We start from the raw sequence: 23,771 nt of genomic DNA, 5'->3' as shown, positions 1-23,771 counted from the left end.
AGAGATAGATTCAAATATTGATCAAATTTCTGTTTTATGTTTTGTTTTTTCTAATGAAGATTCCTTTCAATGTATATCTATTTTCTACAAATAATAAATAGACTCCTTCAAACTTATCATTCTCTCTGTATTTTCCATCACCCACAATAATAAAATAAATTGATCACCAAGTTAAGTTTTCACATTATGAAAGATGTCACATTGTTAATTTGAACGTACAAAAACATATTGAATTTAAGTCCAATCGACCGAGTCAATTCATCTAAATCCTTAGACTTATATATAACTATCGTCTATCTATGATTACATACTTTTTAGTAAAAGATTCAACATTTTTAATATTAAAATCTTTGAACATGTACCATATTAAAAAAAAAAACTTTGAATATGTAAACATCTATAGAAAAGTAATGAAAACCTTTGAATAAGTACACATATGAATAATAAAAGCCTAAGTCAAAAGAAACTTAACACGTTATATGTCTACACAAAAACAGCAAGAAAGTATATATATACGCATATTAGCGAGGATAGTATATGTAACGATTTCTACTATAAAATGGAGACTTGGGTAATAATCATCATAGCTATTGCTTCTTGTGTTGGTGCTTTGATATTTATTGTAGCCTTGGCTGGAGGAGGGGTCAAAGGTGGGGGTGGTGATGACGGAGGAGGCGGAGGCGGAAGCGGAGGAGATGGAGGTTTAAGATGTGGTGGTTATTCTGGGGGTCATGGAGGGTATTGGAATAGTGGTGGCAGAGGTGGCGGCTGGTTTGGTGGTGGTGGAGGTTTTGGAGGCGGGGACGGTGGTGGGGGTTTTGGTGGTGGCGGTGGTGATGTAGGTGGAGGCGGAGAGGCGGAGGCGGAGGCGGAGGAGGTTGCTGAGCATCGGTGTGACATACCATTTTAGACAAAGTTAATGTTCAGAAAATTCCTAGTATTTGTTTTCTCTGTAAAATAGTTTTTGTGAGGCAAATATATATATATATATATACATATATATATATATAATTTTTGAATGTGTATATGAGATTGTTGATTGTTTATGTATATTACTTGTAGTTCTTGTGAAGTTGGTTTGATGTCCTAGCATATACTATCAATGATGATATATGTAATTATGTTATTCTTCATGATATATGTAATTAGGTATATATAACATGGTAATACTGTAATAGCATATACTATCAATGATGTAGTTTGGATGAATGGTTTAAAGCCAAAAAGAGATTTACCTATATTTATACTTACATGACGCCATCTTACGACTTGATGATGAGACTAAGTCATCAACTGGACAACAAAAGATTATATCCAAATATGAAAATAGTGTTAAGAAAACAAAAATTAGAACTCTTGGACTGTTCAAAGTATCCATATAATTTTATTTTTTTTTGTAGTTCATGGCAACTATTAAGAGAGGAGTAACTGGTGTAAAAACTAAATAAAAAAAGAAGAAGATCTAATACTAACCTGAAAATCACAATATGTATCACGAATGTGTATTGATTGTATAATTTGAATATTGTTGGACATCAAATAGTGAAGGATTAAAATCGTGGGTAGAGGATGTAATAGAAGTATGGTTGCCGAAGATTTGGGTCACTATAAAATAACTACCATATTCGTACGTGGTACGTTGTAGACTTGTAGTGGTAGCTGGAAGCAATATTTCTTTTCATGTGTTGAGATCGATTGGAATGAATTACTGGATCTCATTTAATCGATCTGTTTTTATGTGTTTAACTAAAGTAATATTTCCAGAGTTTATGGGGTTTTAAGCTAATAAAGTTAAGAGTGTATTGGTAGAAAAAGATGTTAAAAAGTTTCGGCGGGTTGGGCGTTGGAGACCTTTGTAGTATACTAGACACTAGACACTCGTATATATATGCTTAGTTTTTAATTTTTGTCAAAAACAGAAGAAAAAGAAAGTCCTGCTAGCATTTAATACGGATCGCGTTGTCATTATTGAACCCTATTAACCAAACTTTCATCAAAGCATAATCATGCTTGACATGTACATGTTTGATAAATCTATTGTCAGTTGAAACAAGTTAATTAGAAGAAATAAAAAAAGTTATAAAAAATATTGAACTGAGTATTTGGAGTGATTTGAATTAAAATGACAAATTTTATGTTATTCAAACATAAATTTTAAAGAGTTTTGCAAAATCCAGTGTTGTTGGATATAAGATTTGTAAAAATCTCTTAAATCCATTGTTATTGGAAATGGTTTAAATATTGTAATTTTGATAATTTCAAGAGATTATAGAGAGTTTTCTTAGTTAAAAAAATAAAGACCCAAACCCCATATATAACTTCATATGGATTGCAGAGAATTTTAAACAAAATCATCAAAATCTTCTAAAATCTTTCAAACCCCAAATTACTTTAAATATCCTGTTCAATACATCCCCAAAGCCTTTATAACCTTGAAAAATTGACTATTTTTGTCGTTTTTATTTTTAAATTAAAATTCAGCAGCTGGGAATGTGTAAAAGTATGTAAAAGTCAGTCAAAAAATGAAAATTCAGCAGCTGGGAATGTGTAAAAGCATGTAGAATTGTAGATGATATAATACGTTCTTTTAACTAACCTATCTGTGTCTATATCTAAATGCACAATTGCACATTAAACAAAAAATTGAAGAAGAAGAGATCTGTTCCACCGCTTTAATCAGTCAACTCGTCGAAAGTCAACTAACAAACGGTATGACATTCTGTCACAATAGTAAACATGATTATACATATACAACTCTCAAGTTTTAATATTCAAAGAAGCTTTTGTTATATTCCAACATCAACACCCAAAAACGTTAAAGATGGCTCCAAGGACACCAAAACGCCGCACCGTTCAGCATTTCACGCATATTCATCCACTAACGGAGTTTAACAGCGTCGGTGACTTCAACTGCGACGGCTGCAAAACCTACGGCTCAGGCAAAACCTATCGATGCGAACCATGCAACTACGATCTCCACGAATACTGTGCCACGTGTCCACTCACCCTCCCGACCTTCATTCATCCCCAGCACGAGCTCAGCCTCGTCGTCCGTAAACAACAGTCCACGCGCCAAAACGAACGCGCGTGCGACATCTGCAACGAGTCTGTCGAGGGTTTGTTCTACAGATGCAAGCTATGTGAGTTCGACGTACACCCGCTCTGCACGCAGCTGCCTCAGCACGTGAGGCACGTGCTTCACCCTGCTCATCACTTGGAGTTTCGCCTCGGTGGAGCAAGCGCGTGTATGGTTTGTCGTGGCCCGTGCCAGTCTTGGAGATATAGGTGTGAGCTATGTAGGTTTGATATTCATATGGAGTGTATCTTAGCCGTGTGTAACACGTCACCTTCTGACCCGACAGATGAATCGGGTATTAAAAGCAGAGGGCTCAAGGCACATGGAGGACAACCATCTTCATCGGCGTCGTGGCAACAACCGCATGTTGGTTACCCTTATGGTTATGGACCGATGGGTCAACAACCGGCTTTTGGTTACCCTTATGCGTATGGTCACAGCCTTATCATCTCTAACCCTAATAACTTTAGTTACATGAACGGGTTCGATATGACCAGGGCCAAGTACCAGTGGCCGGAGCGGGTCAAAAGCCGAATCCGGGTAAGGGCTGGAGAATGTTTACCGTTGCGTCGAAGCTAACAATTGGGGTGGTTTCTAATGTACTGTTTGGGCTTTCCGTTGAAAGTCTTTTTGCGTGAGTTTTGAATTTTTACAAAGAAAACGCAAACATGTATTATTTTGTTGTTTTTTTTTTGTATTTTAATATTTTGTGCCAAAAATGCAGAAACTTTTTCAACAAATAAAAATCATTCTGGCCAAAGTAACCACTCAAAGTCTCAAACTTTATGCAAATCAGTTTGTATCAGGTTCTCTACTTTTCCTTTTTTTGCTACACAGTTGTGTAAAATAAAATCACAACACTGAAAATTATGTTAACTGTAATAAATAATCACCAATTTGTTCTTCCGAATAGATACTAGGAAAGATCGAAAACAATCATTTATCAACTATATATCATTTAAATAGAAAAACATTACAATTTAGATATATATTTTTGTAATAATTATGTTGTTTGGATAGTAGAAAAAATCCATTCATTTGAACGTATAAAAAAAAGTCAAGAGGCGATAAAACGTTAATCATGGGTTGATAAGGCTACCCAATCCAAGGCATGTCATGATGCTTTCAGGTTCTTGGAATGAGGTGCGATCATAACTTACAAAATACAAGCACATGGAGTATACATCGTGGGAGGAATAACCATGGAGTAAAAATCTGATTCTCAAACAACAGATTAAGCTATGGTTTACATCCAATCTGACTCAATAACAAAGGGAAATTATTTCTTGATATATCATGTTCTTCGACCATTGGAAAATATTCGAAAGAAATGAATATTTATTGTGTAGATTTATTTGTGAAAATCGACTAAAAAACTCATACGTTTTAAAAAAAATGAAAAAAAAAAAGAAATTGTGACGCGAATCAAAAGAGGCCAAATTCAGTCAACTAGCCAAAGTCAACTACACTACTTCACCACGTTCTCAAAATTTCTAAAGACCAAGTTAAAGTTATTGTTTTTGGCGTACAAGTGAACGAAAGCTAATATTTTTGTAAGGACAGCTATACAGAAACTATTATTTGTTTGATGGTCTAAAGACTCTAAACCAAAGTTTTAACTCAAGTAGTCAAGTTGCCAAAAAAAGTTTGTTTGAGAATGGTTCTAAAAACTAGTTCTTTTTAAACCACCCCACTCATTCTCTCAAATCTTAACCGTTCTCAAGAACAAACAAATAAGAACCACGAAATGTCTTCGTCAAGTCACGTAGTCCAACATTTCACCCATATGCATCCATTAACAAAGTTTGATGGATATGGCGAGTTCACATGCAATGGCTGCAAAACCTACGGTTTTGGGAAGACCTACCGTTGCTCCTGGTGCGACTACAATCTCCACGATCACTGCGCTACGTGTCCCCCTACCCTCCTCAGCTTCATGCATCCACAACACGAGCTACGACTAGTCTTTAGAGGACCAGAGCAGACGCACCATGACAAACGTATGTGCGACATCTGCGACGAATCAGCCGAAGGGCTCTTTTACCAATGCGAGCCTTGCGGCTTCGACGTCCATCCACTCTGCACGTGGCTGCCTCAGCACGTGAGGCACGTGCCCCATCAGGCCCATCTCTTAGACCTGAGTCATTGGGGAGCAAGCAGCGCGTGCATGGTTTGCCACGGGGCAATCCGGTCTTGGCGGTACAAGTGTGGTCCATGCCGGTTAGATGTTCACATGGAATGCGTTAATTCGTCAGCATCATCAGTCGCAGCGACGACGTTTCAGGAGAGGTGTTATGATGGGTCACAACCGTATTATCACCCTTCTCAGTATTACCAGCCTTATTACAATCACGGATATACAAATCATCAAGGTCATGTTCAAGAGTCGCGTCCAAGTATAGGAAGAAGAATGTTTGGCGTTTTGATGGCTCTAACGGTTGGTGTTGTTTGCAATATCATCGCTGCACCGGTCTCCGAAGCCTTTAGCGGCGGCTTTTGAAATGGCACGTCTCTAACATTAACTTCCTGCCATGCTATGTCTTGTTTCTCTATTCGTTATGTTTGTTTTCTTTTTCGTTTTTTTTTTTCGTTATGTTTGCTTTCTTTTTCGTTATATATGTTTGATTTCTTTTTCTTTTTATACAATAAATTTAGAAAATTTTAAAAAGTACGTGTTACCATATTAAGGCGACTCCGGTTGAGCACCCTGAAAAATACCATTTTTACTTTATTTATTTTTTCCAGATAAACCACCTAATTTACAGTGTCATCGGATTTTATTTATTTGGAATTGTTCAAAAGAGATGATCCACGTTCGTATTAACCGAATTCGTTGGAAAATTATTTTGAATCAACATGATCGGTGATAAATTCCAAATTTGTAAGAAAGAAAGATACTCAGGGTAATTGTTTCCTCCGCTTCCAAACTAAATTGGATAAAAAAGTTGATTCTATTAATTCATAAACTAGAATGTTTATACAAGTACGTAAATATAAACCCAATAGAAGAAATTGGTACTAAAGATAATGGACTAAGACTCTTCTGCACATCATTATCTCAATAACTCCACATGGACCACATCTCTGGCAAGTCTATTTGATCTCCATAATTTCGTATCATTTTTCTTTTGATGTTTCAAACTATTTACTATTGGATGTTTTGGAACAGTTTTGGTTGGACTATTTCCACCACTTCGGTCTACATTTCCGAGAATCTTCGTATTCCGTTGGACTCGTACGTGTATGCAAGGCTTTTCTCTTGGCCTTACGACCACCTTGTTCCACATGCATGTCCAAACAAAATGGGTACACGAGCGGATTCAGAAATTTATTTAATCTGGAACAAACATTTTTTGTTGTGTAAGTAATAAAATAATTTATCGAAAAATATAGTAACACTAGCATTAAAAAAAAGTCTATACCATCATAGATCTCAGCCTGTGCGAACTAGAGTTCCCCACAGTCCACCAAATAGACCTATTTCAAACATCTACAAGACATATAGACATAATAAAAATCTTTAATTGGAAGTAAAAAAAAAAAAACACTACAACTAAACTAAGAAATCAATTCCATACATAAAACATTAATCTCTTAACATATTTTTTGACTGATATGTTTTATTTATCGTCTTTTAAATGATAGTTCTAATTTTGAATAAAAATATTTTACTTTTGAGTTTAACATTTCACTGTAATCCAGTCCATTTTCTACTGTGAAAATTGGAGCGCAGTCCTTTATCATGAAGACAATGAAATGTTGATATGTGATTATGAGGAAGAGGCCACAATATTGATCGTTAAGTCATACATAGTCAGTCAACTAAATTACGGTACCACACATTTCTAGAGCACGTTAACCTTATCTAGACAAGTCAACAAAAGTACTATCTTTCAGTCTTTTGTAACCAGTCTAGCGAAAGTTCTTATTTATTTCCGAAACAATATTTGGAATCATCTCAAAAGTATTCGTTCTTATACCACCGTTTATTTTCTCAAATCCGAACCTTTTTTTAAAAAAACACACACACACACACCAAAAACGCTAAAGATGGCTTCAAAGACACCAAAACCGCGCGCCGTTCAGCATTTCACGCACAATCATCCACTAACGGAGTTGAACATCGCATGTGACTTTATCTGCGACGGCTGCAAAACCTACGGCTCAGACAAAACCTATAGATGCGAGCCATGCAACTACGATCTCCACGAATACTGCGCCACGTGTCCCTTCACCCTCCAAAACTTCACTCATCCCCAGCACGAGATCAGCCTCTTCCGTCAAAAGCAGTCCACGCGCCAGAACGAACGCGTGTGCGACATCTGCAACGAGTCCGTCGAGGGTTTGTTCTACAGATGCAAGCTATGTGAGTTCGACGTACATCCGCTCTGCACGCAGCTGCCGCAGCACGTGAGGCACGTGCTTCACCCTGCTCATCACTTGGAGTTTCGCCTCGGTGGAGAGAGCACGTGTATGGTTTGTCAAGGCTCGTGCCAATCTTGGAGGTATAGGTGTGAGCTCTGCAAGTTCGATATTCATATTGAGTGTATCTTAGCCGTGTGCAACACGTCACCTTCTAACCAGACCGATGAATCGGGTACTAAAAGCAGAGGGCTTAAGGCACAGGGAGGACAATCATCGTCATTGGCGTCGCGTCGTCCAAGTATAGGAAGAAGAATGTTTAGGGTTTTGAAGGCTCTAACGGTTGGGGTTGTTTGCAATCTCATCGCTGGACCGATCTCCGAAGCCCTTAAATAGCGGCAGCTTTTGAAATTAACATCCTGCCATTATATATTCGTGATGTTTGTTTTCTTTTTCGTTTTGAACAATAAATTAAATTAAAAAGTACCTTAAAAGACCATTAGGATTTGTTTTTTTTCAAATAAACCACATAACTTACGGTGTCATCGGATCAATTTGGGATTGTCCAAAAGAGATTCACGATCATACTAACCGAATTCGTTGGAAAATGATCTTGAATAAAAAAAGATGGGTGATAAATTCCAAATTTGTAAGAAAGAAAGATACTGAAGGGTAATTGTTTTCCTTCTCCGCTCCCAAACTAAATTGTATAAAAAAGTTGGTTGTATATTAATTCACAAACTAGAGAGTGTTTATACAAGTACGCAAAACATTAACCGAATAGAAATGGGAACTAAAGATAATGGTAAATCTAGATAAACTAAGATTCTCTACATCATTATCTCAATAGCGCCCCATATGAACCACTTCTCTGGCAAGTAGTATCAATATTTATACCTCATTCAACTTTAAAATATTTTTGCTCATCTACTCGTCTATCTTTGCTCATCTATTTGATCTCCATAATTTCCTCATCATTTTATTTTGATTTCTTTTGATGTTTCAAACTATTTACTACATTGGATGTTTTGGTACAGCTTTTGGTTGGACTATTAATTTCCACAATTTCCATTTTTCTCTTTTTAATTATTTATTTTTATGAATTCACCATTTCGGTCTACATTTCCGAGAATCTACGTATTCCGTTGGATTCGTACGTGTGTTTTTAAGGCTTTTCTCTTGGCCTTACAACTACCTTATTCCACATGCATGTCCAAATAAAATGGGGTACACAGCAGAGCGGATCCAGAAATTTATTTAATACGAAACACACATTCTTTTGTATGTAATAAAATAATTTATCGAAAAATATAGTAACAATAGCATCAAAAAAAGAGTCTAATGTCATAGATCTTTTCGAAGAAGAAGTAGAATTGCTCTTAACGAACAAATTATTAGCTCAGCCACAGTATAAAAATTGTTATAGACAACCAATTAGGAGAAAATATTGAGTCAACAAAATAGGGTTTTAGAAAAGTTATTAAGTTCATTAAAAATGATTTAGGCTGGAGAACTTTCTTTTGTTCTTAATTGAGTTGAGGCACATCTCTTTTATTTTTATGTTTGGCTGAATGATATTCATGAACTTAAATTACTAAAAAGAAGTATGTGGTATATGCCACACCTTTCTTTAATTTGCGTCCAAATAACTTTTTGAAGTGTTTAATGGAAATTCTTTGGAATGTTTATATGTTTTAGTAAACCTTTTATAAGTTTCTATTTAGAAACCATTAATAAAAAAATATACAAATTCTCTCAGCCTGTGCGCACTAGCTATAGAATTACCCCCAGTTCACCAAACAGAACTATTTCAAACTTCTACAAGATATATAGACAAAATAAAAATCTTTAACTGGAACAGAAAAAAACACAACAACTAAACTAAGAAATCAATTCCATACATAAAACATTAATCTCTTAACATATTTTTTAACTGATAGGTTTTATTTGTCGTCTTTTAGTTGATAGTTTTAAGTTTGTATAAAAATTTTTTACTTTTGAGATTAACATTTCACTTTAAGCCAGTCCATATTCTACTTGTGAATATTGAAGCGCAGTCCGTGATCATCAAGACAATGAAATGTGGATATGCATGTGATTATGAGGAAGAGGCCACATTGACCGTTAAGGCATACATAGTCAGTCAACTGAGTTACTCTACCACACATTTCTAGAGCATGTTAACCTTAGCTGGACAAGTCAACAAAAGTGTTCTCTTTTGTAAGCACGAGTAATCGAAAGTTCTTAGTTATGTCCGAAACAATGTTTGGATTCGTCTCAAAAAGTATTCGTTCTTATATATACCACCGTTTCTTCTCTCAAATCCTAACCATTCTAAAAAAAGAACACACACACACACACACACACCAAAAACGGTAAAGATGGCTCCAAAACATCGCGTCGTTCAGCATTTCACGCACAACCATCCACTAATGGAAACGAACATCGCCCGTGACTTCATCTGCGACGGCTGCGAAACCTACGGCTCAGACAAAACCTATCGATGCGAAACATGCGACTACGATCTCCACGAATACTGCGCCACGTGTCCCTTCACCCTCCAAAACTTCACTCATCCCCAGCACGAGCTCAGCCTCTTCCGTCAAAAGCAGTCCACGCGCCAGAACGAACGCGTGTGCGACATCTGCAACGAGTCCGTCGAGGGTTTGTTCTACAGATGCAAGCTATGTGAGTTCGACGTACACCCGCTCTGCACGCAGCTGCCTCAGCACGTGAGGCACGTGCTTCACCCTGCTCATCACTTGGAGTTTCGCCTCGGGGGAGCCAGCACGTGTATGGTTTGTCACGGCTCGTGCCAATCTTGGAGGTTTAGGTGTGAGCTCTGTAAGTTCGATATTCATACGGAGTGTATCTTAGCCGAGTCACCATCGTCATTGGCGTCCGGTTCGAGTACAGGAAGAAGAATCTTTAGGGTTTTGAAGAATGTAACGGTTGGTGTTGTTTGCAATATCATCGCTTCACCGATCACTGAATTCCTTAAATAGCGGCAGCTTTTGAAATGGCACGTCTCGAACATTTACATCCTGCCATTTTATATGTCTTATGATCTATTCGTGATGTTTCTTTTCTTTTTCGTTTTGAACAAGAAATTTACTAAATGTGAAGAAAAAAAAAAAATAAAGTACCCTGAAAAGTGAAAAACCATGTCATTTGTTTTTTTTTTCCAAATAATTAAACCACTTAGTCATCGGATCAATATGAAATTTTCCAAAAGAGATTCACGTTCGTATTAATCGAATTTGTTGGAAAATGATCTTGAATCAACAAGATCGGTGATAAAATCCAATTTTGTGAGAAAGAAAGATACTTAGTGTAGTTATTTTTTCCTCCACCGCTCCCAAACTAAATTGGATAAAAAAGGTTGGTTGTATTAATTAATTCACAAACTAGAGTGTTTATACAGGTACGTAAAACATTAACCCAATAGAAGTTGGTAAATCTAGATAAATTAAGATTCTCTATCTACATCATTAACTCAATAGCTCCACATGGACCACATCTCTGGCAAGTAGTATCAATATTTATTCCTTGTTCAACTTTAAAATATCTTTGCTCGTATATTTGATCTCCATAATTTCCTCATCATTTTATTTTGATTTTCTTTTGATGGTTCAAACTATATTTATTTACTACATTGGATGTTTTGGTACAGCTTTTGGTTGGACTATTAATTTCCACAATTACCATTTTTTCTTTTTAATTCTTTATTTTTATGATTTTTCACCATTTCGATCGGTCTACATTTCCGAGAATCTTTCCGTTGGACTCGTACTTGTGTGTAACTAATTCCATACATAAAACATTAATTTCTCAACATATTTTTTAATTGATAGTTTTAAGTTAGAATAAAAATATTTTACTTTTGAGATTAACAATGTCATTGTAACAGTCCATTTTCTATTGTGAAAATAGGAGCACTGTCCTTGATCATTAAGAAAATGAAATGTATTTATGAGGAAGAGGACGGATTGACCATTAAGGCATATATAGCCAGTCAACTAAACTACTCTACCACACATTATATGAGTTTCTAATTAACGAGCACGTTAAAGTTAGCCGTGTAAGTGAACACAAGATTTCTCTTTTGTAACCACAAGAAATCGAAAGTTCTTAGTTATTTTCGAAACAATGTTTGCAATGGTCTCAAATGTATTCGGTGTTTACCATCTTTAAATATACGCCACATCTTACAATAACTTGCATCTAAAGTTCTTTACTATAATGGATCCGGAATCCAATATAACTAGGGCAGCAGTGTTTTTTAAAGAAGACTTTGAAAACGTAGGAGGATCACTTTGAGAGAGTTTATTATGCGTAAAATGGTGTATCTTTCTCTAGGAAACAAGTTACAGTACTAATAAATAGATCTATGACAAATCCGTAATTGATTTGGCACATCCAATGATGAGTCTCATATCTCACCGTCCCAAAGTTGTTCAAGAGTCTTATAAGGACTAGTCTCATGAACAAATGACATGCCTCTCACCAATCTACCCTGCAGAGCATTGAAACACATCTTAAATTTTAGATAAGCGGAGTACATGAGCAAAAACAGAGAAAGCTTTTGACCTATTTGGAATGCAATCACTTGCCTGTTCAATCTCAGCAAACTTGGATAACATGTCATGTGGTATGGACCAATTGAAAACATCGAAATTCTGTTTGATTCTGTCTTCATGGGTGCTTTTTGGAAGAACACTTTGACCCATTTGGAGACCCCAGCGTAATGCAACTTGCGCAGGACTCTTGCCGAGCTTCTCAGCAACCGCAACTAGAATCGGGTTCTTTAGAACATCACTCTTAAGCCACGTTGTCCCTGGAGAACCCAACGGAGAGTATCCCTACAAAAAAATATCAACTAATGTTTAATATTTCCGAGATCTTTTGTCAGTTTTGCAAAAAGGTTATGGCAAATGTTTGTGCTACATACAGAGAGGTGAACGCCTTTAGATTTACAGAAATCCCTGAGCACAGTTTGTTGCCACGAAGGGTGACACTCCACCTGGTTAACAGCAGGAGGGACGCGAGCCACCTCCAAGAGATCTGCGAGTTTCTTTGAGGAAAAGTTGCTTACACCAATAGCTCGGGCCTTTCCCAAATCAAAGAGTGCTTCCATTGCTTTCCATGTGCTAGGAATATCAGTTGGCAGAATGTTCTCTGGCTTAAAACCAGTAGAACCTTTCTTGAGGCTAACAGGCCAGTGGATCTGCAAAAGGGTCACAAAAACTGTTGATCAGTTGAATTGGTTCCACAAAATGGCGCAAGATGTCAATTGAAAAAGGCTTAGATGTTCGACCAATATTTCACAAGAGTCCTAAGATTCTCAAATCTTAACAAATGCAGTAACATACACATAAATCAAACCACATCTAAAAGCACAACTCAGGTTCAGGAACCAATTTGGATCACTGCAAGTTATGTTGAAGAGAAACACACATGGATAATTCGTCGAAAGGAACAAGAAAAGGTTTCCTAATATATTACTTACGAGATACAAATCAACATAGTCAAGCTGTAGATCCTGTAGAGTTCTGTACAGAGCCTCTGGCACATCTTGAGGATCATGATAAGTACACCTTTCATATGAGCAAGTGACCAGGTTAGACGATCCACAGACTTGACAACTGATTACCGGAAAAAAGAAGAAATAATCTATAAGGTAATTAAAGCATAGTGATGCAGAATACCAGAGTTTCGATGTGATGAAAATTTCCTCACGCTTAACAACTCCATCATCGAACAATTTCTTCAGGACTAACCCAATCTGCAGTAGGAAGAAGTTGTCAGTGGCAAATAAATACAGGTGTGTTCTGTCAGTCATTAAATCAATCATTGTTGATTAACGACGAGCCTGTTATTTCTAGATTCAAAACAATAGCACAGTTTACAAACAACAGAGATCATGTCAATAAATTAACCCAAATATTAAGATATGTAGGCAAAATAATATTGTTCTAAGAGATTTCTTGGTCATCAAAACAGAGAGATACAGGATAATGAATACATATCTACAATCAAGATTGGAGCTTGAGGAAACGAGCAAAACATGATCAAACAAGGCAACTAAAGATGAGCAGTGTTAAGCAACCCATTGTGATACACAGCATACGCATAATCAAGAGCACAATGTTTTTGCATCAAGAAGCGAGATACAAGTATGAAACTAAAGACTGGAAATATTAACAATCATGAACCAATACAGCTTAACCTAAAACTTTCAAAACTTATACAAGGAACAGAACCATAATCTAAACGAAATATACAAAATCCTTGAAACCAAAGATGACTATGCTTACCTCCTTCTCGTTTCCATAGATTTGAGCACAATCAATGTGCCGATAGCCGATCTGCATAGTAGAAGAATCTTCAGTTTTTTTCGTTAGAAGTGTAAATCAATTTAGGTGAAAATGACTAACTCAATAAAGAAACAAAGAGGAACTAGCAATTCAGCTATACAGATTTGGCCATAAATCCTAAAACGCAACGATCAGTGACCAGTGACCACGAAGCCACAAAATCACAGACGAACCTTAACAGCGGCTTCGACGGCGTTTCCGACGAGACCAGGATCAGCCTGCCACGTTCCGAGACCGACTGATGGTATCTTCGCTCCGGTGTTGAGCTCGAATAATCCGATTTCCTCCGCCATTATCGGAGGTACGATATGTATCTCGTGAAAGCGACACTAAGTGAAATTGATCAAAAGAGGAGAAAAAAGGAAAATGATGAAATGAGTTGGGTATAATGGACTTGCTTAGCCCATAAAGGGTAATGACTTGGGCCTTAATATTTCGTTCAAATATATTTTCTATAGAGTGCTTTTATTAAAAAAAATAGGATATATTTTCTAAAAACATGTGTAAAAATAAAATAAATGTATAAAACTAAATAAAAAAATGTCGATTCAACAACCATTTAACCCCTTTTTTTTTACCGATTTTTTTAGGGATTTTCATTTTCTTCTGAAAATATTCAATTGTTAGCATCAAGGAATTATATATATGATAGTGGCCGGCTCAGTTTGTAATTGTTGTTTTTTCCTTTTTCTTATATACCACTAGTATTACTGTAATGGTTGAAAACTTGAAGACACGTCCTCAGTTGAAAACCAGACATGTAATAGAACATTTCAACGTAAATTCGTGTATAATATCAACAACTTGAAACAGAAAAATTATAACACAAGTGACATTTTCTTTGTATGATCGGTCAACTCCACCAAAGTCAACTAAATTTGTATTAATAACAGAAGAAGGCTATTGCAGATTTTGCAAACATTTCCACTGATAACTAGCACCAAGAAAATCAAAAGCTAGCATTACCTAAACCGTGCTCCAGTTCAACACCCAAAACGGCACGGGAGGATGTCAAAACCGAACACGATTCAACATTTCACGCATAACCATCCCTTGACCGAAGCTAACGTTGTAGGAACATACACATGCAATGGTTGCAAACTGTACGGAGACGGCAAGACATACCGGTGCAAGGACTGCGATTACGATCTCCACGAATATTGTGCCACTTGTCCTGCAACCCTCAGATACTCATGGCACGCGCCTGATCATGAGCTAAGCCTCATCACCGGTCCCACGCACATGGCCGAGCGTGGATGCTATGTTTGCCGAGTCTACATCCAAGGGATGTTCTACAAATGCAAGCACTGTAGTTTTGAATCTCACCCGCATTGCGCACACGGTCCGATGCATGCGGCCTCGTCTCCTCGTGCAACAACCATAGTGAAGCAGAGAAGCTTGCATGACCACGCGGGACAGGGACAACCATCGTCGCCGCACCATTATGGTCAAGGAATCCCTTTTGGTTATGGACATATGGATCCGTATGGGCCATTCCCTCATGTTGGTGGTCATCAACCTCAGCATCCGTACATGAACCCGAGTTCTCCAAAAGCAAATCCCAGTCCAGACTCAAGCAAGGGTAAGAAGAAACCGGGAGGATTTTTGGGTCCCCTCAAGGCTGCTTTAGCTGTAACTGCTACGGTAGCAGGCCAGGTGGCCTTTGCAACAATGACCGATGGATATACAGATACTACTGCATATGATACTACTGCATATGAGTATTCAGGCATGTGAGTATTAATAGTTTCTTTTCCGATGAAATTTTTTTAATTGTTGGTGTGTCGCAATTTCGGTGTTGTTTTCCGTTACATACATATATATGTATGTATGTTTATTTTGTTTTTGTTGCTCTCCTTATATATGTTTGTATGTGTCTCAATTTCACATAATCGCATGATTGTAAATTGCTCTTGAGTCATTGATGGCGTCGGTTTTGGTTTAAATAAACTTGAATACATCAAAGTTCAAATACTCTAATACGAAAAGAGCTCAACTACAAAGATATGTATACTTGTAAATCTAAGAATTGTTACAGAATCTCTTTGTCAGCATAAGATTGTAAGAAAATTGAGCATTTGAGCTCCATCTCAAAATCAGTTAGACAAAGAGAAGAATGATTTATGGTCCTTATAAATTTTGCATTATCTTAATTTTTTTTTTAATGCGAGATTCAGAAGCTGCCGTCTCAAAATTACAATTTGTTGACATATTCATTTTCGATTATAAATCCTTATTATTTTAGGTTTGATCACTCGTTTGGACATTTAGCTCTAATGCAATGTGAATGTAGGGTTTGATTGGTATGGTCACAACCATATGCAAGTTTCATTTTTTCGATTTTCGGTGACTAGTCTATAATACATTTCAATTGTAGAATTAGATCACTTATCTTTGTAGATGTTCAAAAAAAAAACACATATCTCTTTTACTTCAAAATTCAAAATTTAAAATATAAACAAATATGATCGTAAATTATCTCAGTGACAAGTCTTTTCTGTAACATTCATGAACAAACCAAAAACCACAGACAGAAAACAAATATATCGCTAGCTGATTATTATATCTCCCCATCCCATAATTCTTCGACAGACTTGTAAGGGCTCAGTGTCTCGTGAACAAAGAAGTAAGCATTCAATAACCTAGCCTGCATTTAATCCAAATACACACAAAACTCTTAATTCTAGATCAAACAGAGGAAAAACAGAGCAACAAAGTTTATTTGAAACCGACGTGTGGATTTAGCTGTACCTGCTCAATCTCAGAAAACTTGGCGAACAAGTCATCGGGTATTGACCAGTCGAAAATATCTAAGTTCTCTCTGATTCTTCCTTCATTGGTACTTTTGGGAAGTACACTGTTACCCATTTGGAGTCCCCAGCGAAGTGCAACTTGAGCAGCAGATTTTCCAAGCTTCTCCGCAACCATATTCAGTATTGGGTTCTTCAAAACATCGCTTTTAAGCCACGTTGTTCCTGGAGAACCCAATGGAAAGTACGCCTTGCATTGCAAGAATATTCAATCAATGTAGTATAAGGCATGTCACATATTGACAAATGGATAATAGTAAATCGATTGGTGAGATGAGTAATGCTTACACTAAGGTGAACTCCTTTGGATTTGCAGAACTCTCGTAGCTTAGTTTGTCGCCAAGAAGGATGACACTCGACCTGATTAACAGCAGGAGGAACACGACCTAACTCCAAGAGATCACCTAGTTTCTTGGTCGAGAAATTGCTTACACCTATGGCTCGTGCCTTTCCCGATTCATGGAGTGCTTCCATCGCTTTCCATGTTCTAGGAATGTCTACTGGCAAAAGGTTCTCGAGGTTAAGCTCTACAGAACCTTTTTTCATTCGTACAGGCCAGTGCATCTTCCAAAAAAAATAAACACAAAGAAACTGTTATGAAATAGTCTTCCCTCTATGAACAATCGATCCCCAAAAGCGGAAATGCTATTTAGATTAGGTTTAAGCGGAAATATAAACAAGTTTCAACACTTGTTGAAGAGATAGGTTAGGACACTCACATCTGAAAATAAATAATATGAGATCTAAAGTAATATGGGTCAATATATGTGCTCATTATCAATTGGTTTTTAGTGAAAAACTAATTCAACTTAAAATTTTATCACATAACATTTCCATCCAAGTGATGCTTAGTTGCTTACCAAATACAAATCGAGGTAGTCAAGCTGCAAATCCTGTAGAGTTCTGTCTAATGCCTCAGGCACATCTTGAGGGTCATGATCAGCACACCTTGGATGATACACAAATTGAAAATGCAAGATTAGGGCTACACATTAGTCACAGAATGTTCATTAATCATTGGATAAACACAATACAACGCAAGATACCAGAGTTTGGAGGTGATGAACAACTCCTCGCGTTTCACTACACTGTCTTCAAACAGTTTTTTCAAAACTGCCCCAATCTGCACAGGAGGAAAGATCTTTCAGTATCCTCATTGGAGACACAACCAGACAGAAACAAGAAAGCAACAAGCTTCAAGAGATTGGGAATATAACATAATTAAGCAGACCATTGACCAAGAAAAATACACATTTTATCACTGGGACTAAACAAGCAGTTGAGATATTATTCCTATGATAAATATATACATTATATATGTAAAGATTATAACATGGTCCATAGATACTAAAGTTTAGATATTTCAAAAATAAAAACTTTAAAATTTTAAGAGGAACAAACATTTGACAGAAATATTAGCCAATAATACTCAAATACGAAATATCAAATTATTGATGAGATTAGGCCTCCATAAGATAATTATCAAATCAAATTCAGATTTTGATCAAATCACTCTCATAATTACGTAGTTGTAAATCATAAATTTAACTATACATAACTAAAAATTGAAATACTTGACCAAAAAAAGGAATAATTTTTTTCATTGATTAACGACTACTTAAGGCTGGCTAATTTCAAATCAATGCCTAGCTAGAGATAATACACAAAGCACAAGGAAAACATATAAAATAAGTAAGCTTGGCTAAATCAAGCATCAATGTTTCTAATTACCTCATTTTCGTTGCCATACATCTGAGCGCAATCAATATGACGATAGCCAATCTGCAATAAGAATTCAAGAATAAATAACTTCAGTTTCACAGCTACTTACGATGAAAACTAACTCAACGATCAAACATAGATAGAGAGGCGTCGTGACATCTCTGAATAAAGTGTGGAATCCGAAGCAAACACGACACGATGAACCGAAAGACGAACCTTAACAGCGGTGGCGACGGCATCGCCGACGAGGCCAGGAGAGGCCTGCCATGTTCCGAGACCTACCGACGGGATCTTAGCGCCGGTATTGAGCTCGAAGAATCTCATCGCATTTGCCATTATCAAAGATTGGAGTGTTGAGATTCTCTGCTGTTGGCTCAACACGTACACTAATCCAAGAAAATAAAAGGCGTATTATTGACCATTACGTGTGGAGAAGTGAGAGCCACAGAGCCGGGAACTTTTTTGAAATTTTTGGTATTGTCACGTCAGATATTGACCCTTACGTGGAAGTATCTAGTTCGTGGTTTTTAGATTTCATCATTGATCTCTCGAATATGATCGGTCCACGTGGTACCTTTTGGGGTCCACGCATACATTGCGCCGACCGCAATTCATTAACACAATTTCAGTTCATCTACTTCCTATATAACCAACTCAGTTAAAATTGGTATCTGAATTGCTCATTTATATGTATTTTTTGAAGTTTAATTTCTTTTTGCCAATTATCCAAAACTTTATGTTGATTACTTGAAATACTCGTCTCATTGTTGAGTTTTACTTAAAAGTGTGAGAGTTTGGTTAATGATGTTTTAGCTGCAAGAATATTCTCGTATCGGATCCATTGCAAATGTATAATTGGATCCATTGTTAAAATTCAAAATAATAAGAAGCTGTAAATTATTTGAGTGGCATTCCTTTTCTGTAACATTCAGGAGCAAACTGAAAAGTTCAACACAGAGAGAAACCTCCCATTTATTGACAAAACAAAATAGATCAGCTGAATATAATAATCATATCTCCCCATCCCAAATTTCTTCAAGAGACTTGTAAGGGCTCAGTGTCTCGTGAACAAAGAAGGAAGCAGTCAATAACCTAGCCTGCATTTTAATCCAAAACACATAAACTCTGATTCTAGATCAAACCAATGAAAAAGCAGAGCAACTAATCTTATGTAATGAAATGTACAAGAACGAAGTGGTGATGTAGCCACTGTACCTGTTCAATCTCTGAAAACTTAGCGAACAGGTCATCAGGTATTGACCACTCGAAAACTTCAAAGTTCTCTTTGATTCTACCTTCATTAGTACTTTTTGGAAGTACACTATTACCCATTTGGAGTCCCCAGCGAAGCGCAACTTGCGCAGGAGACTTTCCAAGCTTCTCCGCAACATTAATCAGTACAGGGTTCTTCAGAACATCGCTCTTGAGCCACGTTGTTCCTGGAGAGCCCAATGGCGAGTATGCCTTGCAAGAATATCCAATCAAATGCATAAGGTGAATGCACATTTATTCACAAGGCAGAGGAAGTAACAACGATTGGTGAGATGAGTGATGCTTACAGTGAGATGAACTCCTTTGGATTTGCAGAACTCTCTTAGCTTAGTTTGTCGCCAAGAAGGATGACACTCGACCTGATTAACAGCTGGAGGAACACGAGCTGACTCCAAGAGATCACTTAGTTTCTTGGTCGAGAAGTTGCTTACACCTATGGCTCGTGCCTTGCCCGAATCATAGAGTGCTTCCATTGCTTTCCATGTGCTAGGAATATCTACAGGTAAAAGGTTCTCTGGCTTAGCTCCAACAGAACCTTTCTTCATCCGTACAGGCCAGTGCATCTTCAAGAAAAATGCTATACGGATTATGCTTAAGCAAAAATATAAATTGTGCAACTGTTGCAACGAAAAGTGATGCTTACCAGATACAGATCGACGTAGTCAAGCTGCAGATCTTGTAGAGTTCTGTTTAGTGCCTCTGGCACATCTTGAGGGTCATGATCAGTACACCTTTGATGGAACACAAAATGAAAAATGCAAGATTAAAGCTACACTTAAATTCATAGAATAATGCATTCTAATAAACACAGTATAACACAAGATACCAGAGTTTGGAAGTGATGAACAACTCCTCGCGTTTCACTACACTATCTTCAAACAGTTTTTTCAAGACTGTCCCAATCTGAACAGGAAAGCAACAAGCTTTATGAGGATTCAACAAATAAAACAGATCATTGAAATTCAAAATGCACATGTTTGTCATTACTCATTGCAATCAACACAATAAAGGTATAGTCAAGAGGAAAAACACACTGTTAATATTTGATCGTTAAATGTAAGACCGACCAATTCAAGACACACTAAAATGACTAAATCCATATGAAAGAAGAATCATCAATGTTATTCAATTGGGCTAAATCAAGCATCTATGTGTTATCTTTCTACCTCTTTTTCGTTGCCGTAGATCTGAGCGCAATCAATATGACGATATCCGAGCTGCAACCAAAAAAAAAAGAAGATTAAATATCTTCACTTGCACAGTTACATACAAAGACTTGAACGATCAATAAACATTAATCATTAAAAAAACAAAAATCCAATTGAAACAGAGAACTAATCTCTCTAAAACATTATGTATGGAATTATGTTAGGAGATCTTGGAGATTAGCATATTGTTATTAGGAAAAGTTAACATTTTGTATATTCAAAAACTAAGAAATTATAAGAGATCGACAGAAAAATACGATGAAACCATGGAATCGCGTTAACCAAAAGACGAACCTTTACAGCGGCGGCGACGGCATCGCCGACGAGGCCCGGAGAGGCTTGCCATGTTCCGAGACCCACCGACGGGATCTTAGCGCCGGTGTTAAGCTCGAAGAATCTGATCGCGTTCGCCATTATCGGAGATTAAAGATCGATAGCGTTGGTTCAAAAGCATACACAGCGCACTTCTCAACGTCCACTAATCAATAGAACAAATATAAAAAACATTCTTTTCTTGGGTAATAAATTTAACATTTTAATAAATTAAAAAAGAACCCAAAAAAAAAGGGAAGAAGTGAAAGCGACAAAGGCGGGAGAGTCGTGGCCAAAATTGATTTCTTTCTTGCGTTAGTATTGTCACGTCAGATATTGACTATGACGTGGATGTATCTTATCCGTTCATTTAGATGTCCTCTTTTGCTAATGTCGAATGTGATCATAATTTTGGGCCCACACATATATTTGTCCAATGGAAAATGGTAATCGACGGCTGATTTGAGCTCCTGTACATTTTGCACGGTCGGTGTCTTTTTTTTTTGTCGGCCGGTGTCATTTCCCTGTGAAGTTTGAACATAATAAATTTGAGAATAATATGGGAGAATTTATTAAATATGTATACAGAAAATTTTCTTTTAACTTATAAAAATAGTTTATTTGTTCTACACAATTTTTTTTAAAAGACGTTAATGTAATTTTTGATGAAAGACTCAAGACCCCCGGAGTCAATAAGAAGATTCCTTACCGGCCGTAAAAAAGATCACTTGGTTAACAGTGCAATCACTAAGATACAAAGGAGTATTTGTATGATCACTTGGTTATTATCAATAGAAAACTATTACTTGAGGTTGGAGCCGCATTCAGCTTTGTCTCTTATGTGAAGAGCGGAATGAAATTTGTGACCATTTATTTTTCTTTTTTTGTGACCATTTATTTTTCGTTTACCCATATTCATATATAGTATGGTTTGATGTTATGTGTAACGTTTTAAAACTATCGGCTGATCCAGATTGGACGGAAATGTTGCATCGAATTACACCACTAATTTGATAGAGATAGTTTTCTCCTTTTTGTGTATATGTTTCAGACTACTATATCTTATATCTTGAGGGAGAATAATAATAGGCGACAGAAGGAATATTGTCATCCGACAATCCATAATGACAATGTCCTGCTTATCGACTATCCACAATAGAGTCTTTTCCTTGCTCTCACGGCCTCACGTCCTCATCTCGTTATGAACTTCTTCTCCAACATTGGTTTCAAGTGAAAGAGATCCATTGAAGACCAATAGTATTTTCTTCCCATATTCTTTAGCTACTTCATAAAGGAAAGTTCATCCAAAAATTTGTAAAAGTCCATTATTCTTTTATTAATAAATTTTAAAATTTTTAACAATCTAGATACTTGTATCATTAATTATCCACATTTTATACATCTTTTCAATGTTACGTTTAACTTTTAATTTCGGATCATATATACTTATTGAGGTTTGTAGAAAATTTACAAAGCGAGCTAAGGATATATTTGTATGTTCGACTACAGTTGTTATATTGAATTTGTAATACTAGTTGAAAACATTTTATTGATTAAAGACTGATGAGGAAACAGTTGCCAAACCTTATTTCATGTGATAGTGGTTTTTAACTGAGAACAAACTTAAAGGGTTATATAAACAAAAGACAATTCAATGTCCTTAGCTCATCAATGGTGTTATAAACTGCTCGTCTCATACGTGAAATCAGCACCTCTGACTAACCAGCACAATAGGTTAAATAGATACACATATCTAAAACTGTATACAATTATGAAATAATCAACTCCTTCTGCAAGAATAATTTGCTAAAAATTGATCTTCAATAAATACACATGCTATTCATTCGCTTAATAAGAAGAGAATAAATTGGAGAATAATATTATTTTATTTTTAAAATATTGCAAAATAAATGAAAAAAAAATCTCAAAACAGAGTACACACTAAGAGCATCTCCAATGGTTTCTTCATTTTTTCCTTCAAAAATGAATTGGAGCAAACTTTCTTCATTTTTTTCTTCAAAAAGAATATTTCATGCATATTTTATCTCTATTTTTTTATTAATTGCTAACAAGGTCCTATACTTTTCAGTTTTACAAATTTTCACCTATTTATTTACGTAAAATAATTATTCAACCAAATTATAATTTTTATATAATTTAAAAATTTATGACATAAAGAAAATTACAATACATAATATATAATGTAAATAAGAACAAATCATGCATAATTTTATGATGTACTAGAAGGCACATATTTTTCTCATAGATGATCAATTAATGCATTTCGAAGAGAGAAATGAACTTCTTTATCCTTGATTTTTTTATAACGAGCCAAAAATTCTTGGAACCGGATACTTTCATTCGCTTCTATTTTAACCTCTAGAGGTGGAACTTTTCTTCTTACTTCAATTGGTGCACTGAGATCACGCTCATCTTCAATTATCATATTATGTAAAATTATACAAATGGTCATTATGTCATGTAACACATTCTTATCCCAAAAACGAGCTGGCCCTTTCACAATTGCGAAACGTGATTGAAGAACACCAAATGCCCGTTCTACATCTTTCTTGCTAGCTTCTTGTTGTGTAGCAAAATATTTTTTTTTAACATATGTTCAAGCTGAACAAGC

The 23,771-nt window shown here is 36.3% G+C and overlaps 8 protein-coding genes and 1 pseudogene across 8 annotated transcripts; 6 read left to right on the top strand and 3 right to left on the bottom strand.

Annotated features, from left to right (window-relative positions):
* The first annotated feature begins 559 nt into the window (after nt 1-559).
* LOC112081604 (ctenidin-1-like) lies at nt 560-910 on the top strand. The gene has a single exon (XM_024148387.1). It carries the CDS (start codon nt 560-562, stop codon nt 908-910), a length of 351 nt encoding a protein of 116 aa, XP_024004155.1.
* A 1,872-nt stretch (nt 911-2,782) lies between these two features.
* Nucleotides 2,783-3,714, top strand: LOC18026927 (annotated as a pseudogene).
* A 1,109-nt stretch (nt 3,715-4,823) lies between these two features.
* LOC18026926 lies at nt 4,824-5,623 on the top strand. Its single transcript, XM_024148144.1, has one exon. It carries the CDS (start codon nt 4,824-4,826, stop codon nt 5,574-5,576), a length of 753 nt encoding a protein of 250 aa, XP_024003912.1. The 3' UTR covers nt 5,577-5,623.
* A 1,396-nt stretch (nt 5,624-7,019) lies between these two features.
* On the top strand, nt 7,020-7,937 carry LOC18026925 (diacylglycerol kinase theta). Its single transcript, XM_006410910.2, has one exon. It carries the CDS (start codon nt 7,127-7,129, stop codon nt 7,832-7,834), a length of 708 nt encoding a protein of 235 aa, XP_006410973.1. The 5' UTR covers nt 7,020-7,126; the 3' UTR covers nt 7,835-7,937.
* A 1,766-nt stretch (nt 7,938-9,703) lies between these two features.
* LOC18026924 (diacylglycerol kinase theta) lies at nt 9,704-10,603 on the top strand. Its single transcript, XM_006410909.2, has one exon. The coding sequence runs from the start codon at nt 9,820-9,822 to the stop codon at nt 10,441-10,443; it is 624 nt and encodes a 207-aa protein (XP_006410972.1). The 5' UTR covers nt 9,704-9,819; the 3' UTR covers nt 10,444-10,603.
* A 1,138-nt stretch (nt 10,604-11,741) lies between these two features.
* LOC18026923 (aldo-keto reductase family 4 member C10) lies at nt 11,742-14,186 on the bottom strand. Its single transcript, XM_006410908.2, has 7 exons — nt 13,989-14,186; nt 13,756-13,806; nt 13,147-13,223; nt 12,948-13,035; nt 12,390-12,665; nt 12,052-12,300; nt 11,742-11,954 (listed from the first exon to the last, which is right to left on the bottom strand). Exons 1-7 carry the CDS (start codon nt 14,106-14,108, stop codon nt 11,871-11,873), a joined length of 945 nt encoding a protein of 314 aa, XP_006410971.1. The 5' UTR covers nt 14,109-14,186; the 3' UTR covers nt 11,742-11,870.
* A 561-nt stretch (nt 14,187-14,747) lies between these two features.
* Nucleotides 14,748-15,552, top strand: LOC18026922. Its single transcript, XM_006410907.2, has one exon. The coding sequence runs from the start codon at nt 14,824-14,826 to the stop codon at nt 15,550-15,552; it is 729 nt and encodes a 242-aa protein (XP_006410970.1). The 5' UTR covers nt 14,748-14,823.
* Nucleotides 15,553-16,218: 666 nt separating this feature from the next.
* LOC18026921 (NADPH-dependent aldo-keto reductase, chloroplastic) lies at nt 16,219-18,746 on the bottom strand. Its single transcript, XM_006410906.2, has 7 exons — nt 18,564-18,746; nt 18,357-18,407; nt 17,672-17,748; nt 17,486-17,573; nt 16,914-17,189; nt 16,567-16,815; nt 16,219-16,462 (listed from the first exon to the last, which is right to left on the bottom strand). Exons 1-7 carry the CDS (start codon nt 18,681-18,683, stop codon nt 16,376-16,378), a joined length of 948 nt encoding a protein of 315 aa, XP_006410969.1. The 5' UTR covers nt 18,684-18,746; the 3' UTR covers nt 16,219-16,375.
* A 474-nt stretch (nt 18,747-19,220) lies between these two features.
* On the bottom strand, nt 19,221-21,343 carry LOC18026920 (NADPH-dependent aldo-keto reductase, chloroplastic). Its single transcript, XM_006410905.2, has 7 exons — nt 21,122-21,343; nt 20,786-20,836; nt 20,446-20,522; nt 20,263-20,350; nt 19,907-20,182; nt 19,563-19,811; nt 19,221-19,444 (listed from the first exon to the last, which is right to left on the bottom strand). The coding sequence occupies exons 1-7, from the start codon at nt 21,239-21,241 to the stop codon at nt 19,358-19,360; spliced, it is 948 nt and encodes a 315-aa protein (XP_006410968.1). The 5' UTR covers nt 21,242-21,343; the 3' UTR covers nt 19,221-19,357.
* Between the last annotated feature and the right edge of the window lie 2,428 nt (nt 21,344-23,771).

Source organism: Eutrema salsugineum, unplaced genomic scaffold, assembly GCF_000478725.1.
Source record: "Eutrema salsugineum unplaced genomic scaffold, Eutsalg1_0 scaffold_10, whole genome shotgun sequence".
NCBI classification, from domain to species: Eukaryota; Viridiplantae; Streptophyta; class Magnoliopsida; order Brassicales; family Brassicaceae; genus Eutrema; species Eutrema salsugineum.
Note: the sequence above shows the minus strand (reverse complement) of the source record. Positions and strands in the feature narration are given on the sequence as shown.